Source organism: Thermobia domestica, chromosome 15 (assembly GCF_964235325.1).
Source record: "Thermobia domestica chromosome 15, izTheDome1.hap1.1, whole genome shotgun sequence".
NCBI classification, from domain to species: domain Eukaryota; kingdom Metazoa; phylum Arthropoda; class Insecta; order Zygentoma; family Lepismatidae; genus Thermobia; species Thermobia domestica.
Window position 1 is genome coordinate 53,718,099 of NC_137468.1, and position 14,079 is coordinate 53,732,177.

Here is a 14,079-nt window from a genome sequence, read left to right on the forward strand (position 1 = left end):
ATAAATAGAAAAACGGGCAAGTTTAACTTTTGCGCTAGAAGCTAGAGTACTAAAAGCTCTTAGAAATGAAACACGGATGACAAACTAGAGAAGAAAAGAGATGTCGATAACTCAAAAGTTAAAATAAAGTTAAATAGCCTCTAAAATTACCCTCAAATACTACATTCTTCATGTTAGCTTTAATTCGTAAAACACGTGCTCCATCCATCTTGATGGTGAATTTCAGAGCGAAATATCACATTCAGGTCATGGAATTCTTATCTAACTATAGAATATACTATAAGAAAGCTATTTAGAAAGAAAAATCGTGAAGTTGAAAAAAGCCAAAATTTCCAAAATTCTCGTTTTTTTCCCAAAAAAGCCGGCTTTTTTATGTAAAAAAAACATCGATTCAAAAAAGCCGGCTTTTTTGCATCTCTATAGAATAGTGCTAACTATGTAATACAATAATTAATTTTAAACTGTTTAATCCTCTCCCATAACGATAAGATATACAATGTCGATTTGAATTCTGAGAAAATATTAAATAAATTTTCTCCTTCTCTCCATATTTCATTATTTTTATTTCAAAGTTTATATTCCGAATTTCTCACCTCAAATTTAACCAAATTCTTACATTTACCATTTCCTGAATAAATAGTGGAAAATTTTAATATTGTTGAGACTGCTCTCTTTCTTCCCATTCAGGAAACTGAAAAATATATCGTACGGGCTTTCGGCTCCGGAGTTATGGACGGACAAGTTTTGAGTCCTATTTTCGTAAACAAGGAGTCATGCATCGATCTCATTCTTTCAGAATTAAATTTGGGATAGTTGTAGATTTTGAACTGCTATATATGAGTATAAGTTATCATGTTCTCCAGATTTTTGATTCCAGAGTTATGAACTGTTAAATTTTCAGTCAGAATCTCACAAAAAATTAACTGAATTCATCATATTTGAGCCAATCTTGGCATGATATTAAACCTTAACCACAATACAAAAGTGTGAAATATTACCATATGTTGTGCAGATTTGTTTCTAAATTATGCACAAAAATTTAAATACATTTACATAATAAATACTGTTTAGTTATCAATGAAAAGTTAGTCTTGGACAGAAAAAAATCAGATAAAGAACGATTGTTTTTAAAGGACTATATATTTTACTTGAATCAATTCACTTCTCCCAGGTTAAAATTAACCATTTCGGAGCATAAAGATATTGTCTATGCCAGATTGGTATCCAGCTATACTGAGATAGGGAGGCCAAGAATCTCTTTTGAGCATTCTAACTTGAGTTCACCTTATATTCATACTGACTACGGAATTAATCTATGCACATCTATTGCCTTATACATATATCTGTGGCTTGAGTGTAAAAGGGCCAATGTCACTTTTTGGCAAGAATGAGATACTCTTTTAATTTTAACTTCTACAAATGGATGTTTTCTTGTACAAGAAGAGTAAATGACAACCCAAAATAGTTTGGAATATATACCATTCATATTAACATCTGCCTTTCTTGCACAAGAAAATATACATTTATAGGCGTTAAAATTGAGGAACATCTCATTTTTTCCAAAAAGTGACATTGGCCCTTTTAGACCCAACCCACAGATATCTATCTATCTATCTATCTATCTATCTATCTATCTATCTATCTATCTATCTATCTATCTATCTATCTATCTATCTATCTATCTATCTATCTATCTATCTATCTATCTATCTATCGTATCTATATCAGGAGCGTCATTTCAGATTTTGCTTGGGGGGCAAAACCCCTCGATATAAGTAAAATTTCGCGTTTTTCATTCATTTACTACTATTCTATTGATAAAATCTATATAACTCTCAAACTCAGGGGGGGGGGCAAATGCCCCTCCCTTCCCCCTAAATGACGCCCCTGATGTATATATATAGAAACAAGGTTTTATTCAGAGTTGCTTTTAGCATATCGTATTAAGAGTTTATTACTACAAGATGCGAACTTGGACAGAATAACAGAAAAGTCGTAGCATACCCTTTTTTTGTGTGTAAATCAATTCTACTTCAAGAATGTGTTTCTAAATATTGACGTTAGTATCACGCATTAGTCAAATTCTTAATATAACACTAAAAACTACTCTGCACAAATCCTGTAATAACTCAAAGATGTTTATTCTGTTGAGTATATATTTTTACTTTATAAGTATTTTACGGAACTGTTTTTGCCAACCACAAGGAAGCGTGGAAAGTGAGCTTTATGCTGTTTATAGTTGCTTGTGAATAGGTACGTTGTCTACATGAATAAAGTCCTTACGTGTTAATCTTTCTTTGTGAATAATTATATTTTGTAGTTTTCTAAATAAGTGCCTCCATATTCTCATTCTGTGCCTAACAAGAAGTAACAAAATACGTATTACATTAACAACATTCCGTAGAAATGGTGAAGCGTAGCACAACGCAAGAGATTAAAAAAAAATAATTAAAGTGATATACGTGTACCTGTTATAGCAAAATAAAACGATTTTGCGTTGGGTTGCGATGGCTGAAACCATTACTGAATAGCGTCCATTTACAGGAAATGCTTTTAATATCTGGGATAATTGGAATAAAATCTGGTAGAGAGATTTTTTTCTGTATCACGATGCTCTGGCAACGGTGACAGAAGAAAGCGAATCTGTGACGTTCAGGATTAGGACGAAAAGGAGTGGATTTGTTGTGTTAAAAAGTTTGTACGTCAGGTTTACGACGTAATATTTACCTACAAAATGGATAGAAACCAATTATTATATAACACACTGCCTAATGTTAGCCCTTTAGGACAAGGGATGTATTCAGGAAATAACGGAAAACATAGTTTTGCGACGCCTCAAGCTCATAGACAATTTCGAAGTTTTAATAGAGGTAATTTTAGAGGTAATCAGCGCAATGATTTTATTCCTCTGGGGTCAAGTACTCCTGAACATATTTCAGGTAGAAGCCCAAACAACATGTGGAACAAACAAGGTCGTGGGAGGCATGGGAGTAATATAAATAGAAGCGTTCCTAGCAATAAGGGTGGAAATTCTTTTAGTCCGTATATGTCCAGAAACAAATCTTCAGAATCGTTTAGAAATAAGGTGAGTTTCTTAGATACAATATCTCAACTGGTAAGCTATAGTTTACCTATTATTTGTAATGTATGCTTGAGTGAATTTGTAAAGTATCCCCACGATGTTGTATATTTTGTTTATCTTCTACATCTTGTTGCTCATAGGCAAAATGGTTCCTATAATTCCAGTTGGATGGAGTTAGGTTGTTGAGTATATTTACAGTAAATTTCCTTCTGTAGTGTAGAAATAATATTGATTCCAGGATATTAAATATTCCGAAACTAAAGGAAATAGTAACCTAATCTAGGGCTAAATTACCTTAATCGTTCTGGATGTATTATGTAGTAAGTAGTCGATTATAGTAGTAGCATTTAATTAATTATAATAAGACGAACTAAAATATGGCTGTTGTGTTGCAGAAGGGGCAATTATTCCGTGGAGTCCTGGCAACTTTTCAACATGACAGTAATTACTTATGAACAAGTTGGGGTAGCTTAGGTTAGACTTGGCTTTCACTTGCTACATATGTTTGGCTCTTTGGAGCAGCTCATCAGAACTTAATCCGAAAAGGGAGTAGATGTGTGTTAGGGTAGAGTAGGTTAGATCACTTAGGGTTAGTTTCTTTTCTTGGTCCATGTTCCGTTAAGGGGTCCAAAACTACACTGGACCTCTTAAGCTAAGCTAAGCTAATCTAATCTAACCTAGCCTGACCTATTCTAACGTAACCTAACCTAATAGAACCTAATATAACTTTATATCATGCAATCAAACGAAAATCAATAGAAAGAAGTGGTGTCAAAGACACTGGACCCCCTTAACGGAACATTGAACCTTTTCTTTCTGGCCACCATCTGTAACACCTAACCCAAGAACAAGATTAAAGTTTTCTACAGTAATATAAAACACACTGCTTTTAATCCTATGGTTTTTAAAATAGGTGCAGATCAAGTTGATATACACGACATTGTGCAGAAGCTATAAGTAAAATTCAATACTTCGCGTGAAAAGACTAGTACTGATTAAAATTGGTCCGTCATAAAAGTGGTAATTTTACGGTTAAAAAAAATGTGAATATGAATTAGGATTGTGTAGAGAATTAAATTCCAGTACCGGAAGAATTTTTCACAATGTAAGAAACCTGTAGTGTTTACAAGTGTGAAACCCTACGGCGCCTGCACTAGGGTTAAAATGAATGAGTGCATATCGAAGACGAGTAATATACTAATTTTTCCGGCGGAGTATTTCTGCACAGTGTAGGAGAAGTATATTTTGTGTACATATTTAGATTTACAAGTGTGAAACCATTACAAGAGCTCTAATTTATTATTTGATTTTATGTAATATCAAGTGCTTTTGCACAATTCAATGTCGCTGTCGTGCGTCCTCCCTGCGGACGCTTAATCGTGCAGGCCTCCTGCCGCACTCTTGCTTTGTTTCTTTTAGGTTGTATTCGTAACTTTCCGAGAAGACTATCAAACACAGGGTGGTTTGTGTTTTTTGCAGTGTAATTTTTGATAGTTATGGACACTGTATACTTACATGCAAATCGTAATAGAAATGTAATTGTTTGTTCCCTTTGAACTTCTGTGCTAAGTGGACTATTGTCATGTCACCTAGCGCGCGAATGTTTTGGAGGACAGTAAAAAGAAAATCAGTTGAAATATTTCAACATCTATTTCGAGTGGTATGCCTTATCTTAACCTGCACCAAGAAGGTGTGATTAATATTAGGTTACTTTCTCGTGTGTGACGACATACCAAATAACGGCTAATCTTCCGTTGATGGCGGCCCCGATTAACGTATTTTCAACGTTGTACTACTAGTTCATTGTTAATGTTTTAATATACCTTATTCCCAGTGACTCCTGTTTCATTTCTCTCCTTCATTTGTAATTGGTGTTTAGAAATGTTTATTTTTGTGCTGTACTTGTTCTTCACTAGATGCGTCTGGCTTCATATTGTATTACTGCAGTGATGCCCCCCTTATGTCCATGACGCATCCCCCCGCAATTGTCTATCCATAGGTGTTCTTCCATGAAAAAAAATTCTTTTCGATTAATTTTTACACCCCCTCAGACATACTTATATAGATTTTTACCCCCCCAAAATATTTCAATGTCGCAGTTTGCGTGATCCCCCCCCCTGGTGGGCACCCATGATTACTGCGCAAAAATAGGAGCTTTACACTGTTTAGTATTGCGAACTCGGTGCTATTCTTGTTCGATTCCAGTTTCCGCCAGGTTGGCTTTGTGGTGGACAAACATCGTGTGTTTCGATTCCTGGTGGGAGCTCATGTGGTTCGGATTTCATATTAATCAGTAGGACCACGTCTCATATCGCCTGGCTGCTAAACGGGACGTTAAACTCAAAATCAACCCAAACATCGTGATCGTGAGTTTTTATCGGTGATTCCCGTTTTCATCATTCCACTACTATAATCGGGCTAATTTTGGAACTGGGGGGCCAAAATCAGGTAAAGTCACCATGTTTACAGGAGAAATGAGTTACGTACCGTAAGTGTAATTACTAAGTATAGACGTAATATAACCTAAGTTAACCTAACCTAGCCTAAATCATCAAAAACACAGAAAATAAATGAAGAAAGTACGATTTTTAAGCAAAGAATTCTGGCCCCCAAGTCTAAATATACTAAGCTAACCTACCGAAACCATCAAAGAATACGGAAAATATAGCAAGAAAGTGCGAAGTTTTTCAGCAAAATATTCTGGCCCCCCAGTTATAAAAATATGCCTTATAATCACCATCTCCCTCATTGGTATTAATTGTTAAACTTAAAAGGAAAAACTAAAACAAATTTTAAAAATCGGAGAATGCAACACGTCTTCCAAATAATACATAGCGGTATCCTAATTGTGTCTCCGTGTCACTTGTTTTGTAAGCAGAGGCTTCTTTTTTGCCTACTTGTCGGTACATTCCCACATTAAGCTAATAGCCCTGAACAGTCCATGTTGATCTGTCAGCGTCGGCTGCAACGACATTGGCAGATCTATATGGCAGTTCTCATGATCACACTCTTAATGCTTGCCATTTGTTCCGGTCGACCCGATTTTGGATTTGTACCTGTTTTTTCGTCTTGTTGTACGGCTACACTGAAATCTTCTTCGGTACACTTAACACAGAACTAGTAGTGCTCTAACGTATACCACTCTCCAAAGGCCCAATTGTGTGACCTCGAATGAACTCGTCTGCATCTCGACAGCCACGTCCGTGTACAAGTGTCTTTTGTATTGTATGCTCATTCCATCGTCTACGCTATACTTATTGGATGTTACATATTTCTACAAAAGCTTGTCCTGATGCTGTCTAAAATACATCAGTGTGTAGTGTAAATGTTACACAGTGTATACATGTATCAGCCATATTCATGATAAGAAATAAAATGAAAATAGTACCGTAGAAGGGTTTTCTGTAAATATCAACATGTTTATGTATGTCAAAGTTAGATAGATATCGTACTACATGCAGATATTTTACAAGAGTATCTTTATATACATTAGCAAGCAGAAGCTCTGATATCTTAAGATTAGTTTTGATTTTGGCACCAAAACCCACGTACCTAGGTTATTGTTTGTGAAAGGCACGTGAATATGTTTTCGCTAAGTCATGATTAGAGACCGGATGTTTAGGCACTAAAAACCTGGAAAATAGGCAGGCAAATAGGCACTAAAAATTTAAAAAATAGGCACTAAAATATAACTCCATGTAATGAAGATAAATACTCAATACCATTAAAAAATAGATTCAAGTCATAGATAATGTTCAAAGAATATAGAAACATACTTGTTTGTTAATATCTTCTTTTATTGTATATATAAAAACGAAGTTTGTTATGCATTCCATACATACTGGGTGAACCTGAAAGATGTGCACATACTTCGGGAGCTGATTCATGACATCAAAAGAAGACAAAAAGTCCTGTTGCATGTTGTCGAATTCCGCGTCGTGTACGAGTGACAGGGGGGCCAACTTGGAATCCAAAACCGAATCCTGGCAATTGGATATAAAGGTGTTCACATACTTCGGGAGGTGATTCGTGACATTCAAGAGGACTTTTTGTCTTCTTTTCATGTCACGAATCACCTCTTAAAGTATGTGCACATCTTTCGGTTCCGTTCCAATTGTCAGGATATAATTTTCGATTCCAAACTGGCACTCTGTCAGTCGTACACGACACGGAATTCGACAAAATACAAGGGGACTCTTTTGCCTTCTTTTGATATCATTAATCACCTCCCGAAGTATGTGCACACCTTTGAAGTTCACCATGTATGTATATCGTAACGTATCACGTGCTTGTGTTTACAAACACTTAATATGTGTGTATTATTTGTGTTATATAAATTATATATTTTCCCAATGAAGGCTTATTTTGAAGAAAATGCATAGAATAGGCAATATTAGGCACTAAAGCAATTATTTAGGCAGTAAAGGTCGAAATAGGCAAAATAAAATTGGCTTGAATTCAAACTATAAACCCCCATATAAACTTTAAAACGTTATTTTTGATCATATCTTTAATAATAAAGAATAGGCATTTTGCCTAACATCCGGTCTCTAGTCATGATTTTTATTATTTTAAAGTTTATTTAATCATCAATCACAGGAAGATATCGGAGGATCATCGGCTGGAAGTAGTTCGTAATCATGTGATTTTTGGTCACCACGTGCAATTCCACAATATTTCTTACAGTTAAACGAAATGTATTTCTATGCCAATGTAATTTAAATCTGTCATTTTTTAAAACGTACTTCTACTTGTGTAACGGCCGATGATGATATAATAGTTCCAGAAATTTGTGTTTATGATATGAGTTAATGTTGTATATATGTTTTGGTAATATTTTACAAATGATCTTTTGCTATAAATTCAATTCCAAACATCAAAATACTTTTTTCAAGCTTAAAACACTTCAAAATGACTTCGGAACGATGCTTAGTGGTTACTTCGTAAAACAGTGTAAGTGATGAAGGATTGAAAGAGGATAAGTCATTCGGTTGATTAATAGAAAGGGTAGCGTTCCTTTTCACCACTTCTAGTGTGCACACTAATATATTTGTAATATATTTGAAAATTAATTCCGTAGCTATCACTGTATTAAAACAAGTATAAGCATGTATTTAATGACATCAGTTGATGTATTTTTAATATATACTGGATGTTAATGAACTATAACGACAAACTTGAAGCACTGATTCCTCACGTCGAAGTAAGAAGGAAGTGAAGTGTGTGAAGGAATTGTACTTTGTGGGAAATCCATTGCACATTTGCTGCAAAATAAATTTTTGGATGGCGTATATGTAGCGTCCTTTTACGCTGTCATGGACCACCTTTCCACAGTTCGTTATGTTCGTAGAAATAACGCGTGTTGCAATATATTCTTTCCAGCTTTTGGACAGCCGTAGCTCTGAAACTGTAAACTTCTCTTCATAGATCCATGTAAAATTTTTCCTTACTTTGATGTGATGAATGACCTCTTACAGTTTGGCAGTGTAGGTCATTAACTCCATGCATATATTTAAATTAATAAATGTAATAGTTCGTTATTTCTTCTATAAACGTTTTCTTGAAAGTTTGAACCACGTTCCGTTTATTTTTTCACTGGGTTAAGTCACGTACATGAAAATTAGATTACTTTTTGGAAACATCTTGCACTTTTGATGCAAGAGTCCTAAAATTGAAATAAGACATCTTGATGTAGTGGTTGTTTATATAGATTTTTTTATTTTTGTCTGTGATTTCTTGATTGAAGAACTGGCGATTTAATGATTCTTTGGAGACACTAACAACATAAGAACACTCACTTGGGTATTGATTTTTAATTTATTGATATACGTAAATTATACACTTAATTCCGAACATCTGTATGAAAAAAATTAAATTAGCTATAATTAGTAGATTAAAAAATTATTGAGCATGTAGCTAACTATAATATACTGACAGTCAAATTCGTTGACATCGGAAAATTAGTGAGTGTAATCTACGATCAATGAATTTTTTTTTTTTTTTTTTATGCATAAACAACTAGTACATCAAGAGGTCTTATTTCAATTTTAGGACCCTTGCACTAAAACTGCAAGATTTTTCCGTAACGTAATTCGATCTTCATGTGAGAGGCATTACCTTGAAATAAGCCACTGAATACATGACTGAAACTGCTAAGGAAACTCTTATAGACTTAATCAATGAAGTATTACAATTATTTGCTTTAAAAAAATTGTATAAACATGATAATTTTCCATGTCTTGATTTTAGTGCGGAGTCTTATTATTTTTCTAGTTACTGACAATCATTTTTATATACTAGTTATTATCCTAACAGTTACCATTTGTTTGTACTTGTAATGCTCTTGTCGACAAATTTAATTAACTTTATTTTGTATAACATTGAATTGATATTTAATTATTTGTTCAGCGGCTTTAAAAAATGAATTCTCGATGATTATCGTAAATGTCATTCCATTTGTTTACAGAAAAGAGGCAGTTTTACAAATCCAGGCCACGAATCTGATATTTCCCTCTACTATCATCATTCAATGGTCGAAGATCCTTGGGCTGAGTTAGAAGAGCAGGCACGACTTGTTCGATTGAGTAAAAGTAACACTAGTTCTGAAGTTTCAAGTACCGGTACTCAGATATCTGTTCTGGCGGGTTCCTTGAATTTCGGTAGTGACTCAGATGAAGCCACCTCTAGTTCGCCTAACCATGAATCACAGGAAACAGATAGCGGAGGGTCATCTACTGAGGGTAGCTCGTAATCATGTGATAACTCGTTCATTCGTTTTCATCACTTCCATGTCCACATTATTGGTTAGAGTTGACAGAAATTAATTTTAGTTCTCTATTTAGTTTAAAATCTGACCTAAAATGTGCTGTTACTTGTGTGACGACCGGTGATGATAAAGAATTGCAAATATTTGTGTTTATGAGTGAGAGTTGCGGTTACATGTATATATTAGAAGTGATCTTTTGAGTTGACGACATAGGATTCCTGAAGTGAGTGTGTATACATAATTCAAAGTATTGGCAGGGTATTTATTAAATTTCGTATGTGTTAGCTGCGCGAAATCAGATTAAATTTTGATATTCCCGTTGACAATGAAGTGCAACGAACACAAACCGTTATAATCATCATACATTAATGCACAAATTATCACTCATATCTGTTACACATGTTCATATTATATTTCATATGTATATATGTTTTTCCAGATAATGTATAAAGAATACATTAATTTTTATTAAAAAATGATTAGTCTAGAATATTTTCGTTTAACTGTTATTTTCAATATTTAATTATTGTTGTTATTAAGCAACCTCATTTTATTACAATTCCTTCGACTCTTTTCAGAAAAAATAACTAAACAACCTGTTTTACAAATAAAATACTGATTATTATTTAAACAATAATACTGTTTTCGGTGTGTTTTTTTAACTTGAATTAAACATTATTTACGACTTCAAATGCGATGCAGGTGTTGTTGGTAAAATATTTAGCCGAGTTCTAGTTTACCAGCTACGTGCAGTTTTAATTAATTACTTCAGTAACACTGGCCAGCAATGATTTTGTTACATAAACAATTTTGGATGTTTCTTATGTACTTTTGTCTGCTGATTCCAAAAATGGTCTGCAATTTTCCATCAACCACCAGGTTTTTTGTAATTTTGAAAATATTTTTTCCCTGTTCATTAGCATTTGTGGTATATAACATCTGATTAGAAAGAGTATGTTACATTCATATTTCATTACATTGTGTCAACAATTGATTTACAGCATTTAGTGATTGTGAGGTAAATTTCGCACATGCATTAAAGCTTTCTTAAAGAAACTACCTCGTGCCCTCTTCCGTTGTCAATTGAATTGTGATAGAAATGTGTAATACCGTTCATAGTAGTGCATTATAAGAAGTAATTTAAAAGTGCATAGTGTATAAGAAATACGTCTCGAAAGTGTGTTAATGATAGAAACAACTTTTGTTACGCGTGTGGTGAGCTATCAAAGCGCAGAGGCGAAAGTTTACTCCTTTAATAAGAGCTTATGACTGTTATTTCTAACAACAAAATGGACCAGAACGAGGCATGGGCTCCGGCAATCTGTTGAGCTAAATGTGTAACACTATTAACTGGCCTGTTGAAAGGATCCCGTCGTATGCCTTATGCGGTCCCTATGATATAGCGCGAATCTAAGGACCATTTGACAGATTGCTACTTCTGCTTAACACTAGAAGGACCGGATGGGTCAAAATGACCCATCACCATATTTTAATATTCCACTGTAAACGTACTTGAAATATTATTCACTTAGTATTTCAAGTACGTTTACAGTGGAATATTAAAATATGGTGATGGGTCATTTTGACCCATCCGGTCCTTCTAGTGTTAACAAAGATATCTGGAATAAGCTTGAAGTCCAGACACACTATTAAATATCCATCTTTAGATTCAGTAATGCGACCGGTGCTTCATGGGCCAGGACTTCCCATACCAACTCCAGCAGATGCCATAACAGTGACTGAAGAATTTCCTGATCAAGGTGAATTACAGAATGATTCAGATTTTGCGGACAGCGTGCTATAAATGAACCTCTACAGGGGGATTTAAACAATTTGATTTGGGGTCTTGGTTTAAGTAAAAGCAAGGCAGAATTACTCGCCTCAAGATTGAAAGGAAGGAATGAACTGTAGGGTGACACCACAGTAACTTTTTCCACCAACGCCAAAAAAAAAAAAAAAAAAAAAAAAAGAGTATTTGTTTTCTAAAGAGGACTTGGTTTTTTGCAATGATGAGAATTTGTTCCAGTCACTGGGTGGTGAGCATAAATCTGAGAGTTGCCGTTTGTTCATAGATTCCTCGAAAACAAGTTTGAAAGAAGTGTTACTTCATAATGGAAACATATATCCATCCATTCCTTTAGTCCATGCAGTTGGTTTGAAGGAAAATTATGAGAATATAAAGCTCGTACTATCCGCTATCAAGTATGACATATTTTCTTGGCAGATATGTGGAGATTTGAAAGTTATAGCTATCTTACTTGGGTTGCAGCTTGTCTATACTAAATTTTGTTGCTTCTTGTGCAAGTAGAATAGCAGAGAGAAATGTAATCATTATCAGGGTGTCTACTGGTCATGAAAGTCATGAAAAAGTCATATATTTTGCTTAGTGGTCATGAAAGCCATGAAAAAGTCCTTTATTTACCCAACTGGTCATGAAAATCTGAAATTCCAGAGTATATTTTTATACTTCATACCTTTATACCTCATACTGCATGTACTGAAACAGTTGTATCAGGTCAGTAATTGTGAGAATTTCCTCCACCAGTTAGTGCTGGCTAACTGGTACTTTACTGTCTTCCTAGCTGCTCCCCATTTCATCTTCTAGTCTCTGTAATACAGTAACAACTTTTTACTGTCCAACTTTCTGATCTGCTATTTCTTTACTTCTAAGAAATGTAAATAGTGTATTTTTAGGCCTTTAGACTTGTGCAAATAATATTATTCGTTTGAGTGGTGCAGATTTTAAATTTAATGATCTATTTTTTAAAACGAATTTCTTATATAATTTGTTTTCTCTTTTTAGAACCGCAATTAAAAATTTGTTTACTGCCTTTTAAATTGCTCTTGCATTTTAAAATTAGTTGTCAGCTAATTGACATTAGACAAATAAGAACATAATGTGACCTTCATCTTAACCGATGCACCACTGATGGTAGGGGTTTATTATTACTAATGGAAATTTTTATCGCCATGGTCATGAAAATTTGAACAAAAAGGTCATGAAAAGTCATGAAAAAGTCATGAATTTACTTTCTGGTATTCCAGTAGACACCCTGATTATATTAAAAAGAACTGGCCAAAGAGAGGGTCACTTAATCCATGAAGTCAGAAAATGTTTGTCAGCAACCACTTGTACGTTCTGAAAGAATCTTATTGCCTGCCTGCACTGCATATCAAACTAGGCCTGATTAAGAATTTTTTGAAAGCATTAGATCGCGATGACAGTGCATTTCTCTTCCGAAGGATCAGTGAAGCTAAACTAATAGAGAAAGTATTTTTTAGCCCTCAGATAAGAGAACTGATGAAAATTACGCAATTTGAAAACCACTTGAATATGCAAGAGGCAGCTGCATAGCAATCTTTAAAAGGTCTGATAACTGGAGATAACGTGTCAGTAAGATGATTGAGAATTACAAGGTAATGGGATGTAATATGTCTTCAAAAATACACTTTCTGCCCTCCCATCTCTATTTCTTCCCTGAAAACCTAGGGGCTGTGAACGACGAACACGAGGAGCGTTTCCACCAAGACATCGCGGAAAGAGAAATGGTGTCCAAATATGTTGGCAGACTATTGTTGGACATTGAAGAGAGATGTTTCTCAGGTGGAGTACAGCGGAAAATCCAATTCACGTACACTCATGTCCAAAATTATTGTCGCATGTCTATAACTGTCTTCTTGTAAGAATATAATTTGATAATGATTTTGCAGAGTACTGTTAATACTGATACTGTGTGTATAATCGGGAAATGTATATTTGTGGTAAATTTCGTAGGAAATTAATTATAAATACGAAAATTAGAATGAGTAAAACAAAATGTTGCTAAATGAACAAGAAAGTTTTATTTTCGTTTTATTATTCGTATTTACTGCTCTTTTGACATGAAATTTGGCACATACATATCTTTACCGATTGTATACATACTAACATTGTAAGAAATACTGGTCGAATTCGTTATCAAATTATATTCCTACAACAACATATTTATAGATATGCGACAATAATTTTGGACATGAGTGTACATTTCAGGTGAGTAAATGTAATTTCAGCTAAGATGGCTTAATACTATAGTGTATACACACGAAAAATATTGTTCATGTGATTACTCGAAAACCCTGAAATGTATAAACTGAGTATAGGAAAAGTTCTGTAAAAAAATATGTGAAATCAGCACAAAAAATTAAGAAACACCTGTTATTTCTCTTATGACATTAAAAAGTTCAAATTTTG

General features: G+C 34.3%; 1 protein-coding gene across 4 annotated transcripts in view; it reads left to right on the plus strand.

The window, feature by feature from the left end:
• The first annotated feature begins 2,622 nt into the window (after positions 1–2,622).
• LOC145671031 (uncharacterized) overlaps positions 2,623–14,079 on the plus strand; it is a 31,292-nt gene continuing 19,835 nt past the window's right edge. For 2 of the 4 annotated variants that reach the window (XR_014128430.1, XR_014128429.1), the window contains exon 1: positions 2,623–3,085. Coding sequence is in view for 1 of the 4 variants with exons in the window: in XM_081739701.1 (XP_081595827.1) it covers positions 2,735–3,085; positions 9,549–9,833 (636 nt within the window). In the remaining 3 variants the exon portion in view is untranslated. Of the gene's footprint in view, positions 3,086–9,548; positions 10,339–14,079 lie in introns of those variants that run through there. The other 2 variants (XM_081739701.1, XR_014128431.1) reach the window with 2 other exon arrangements.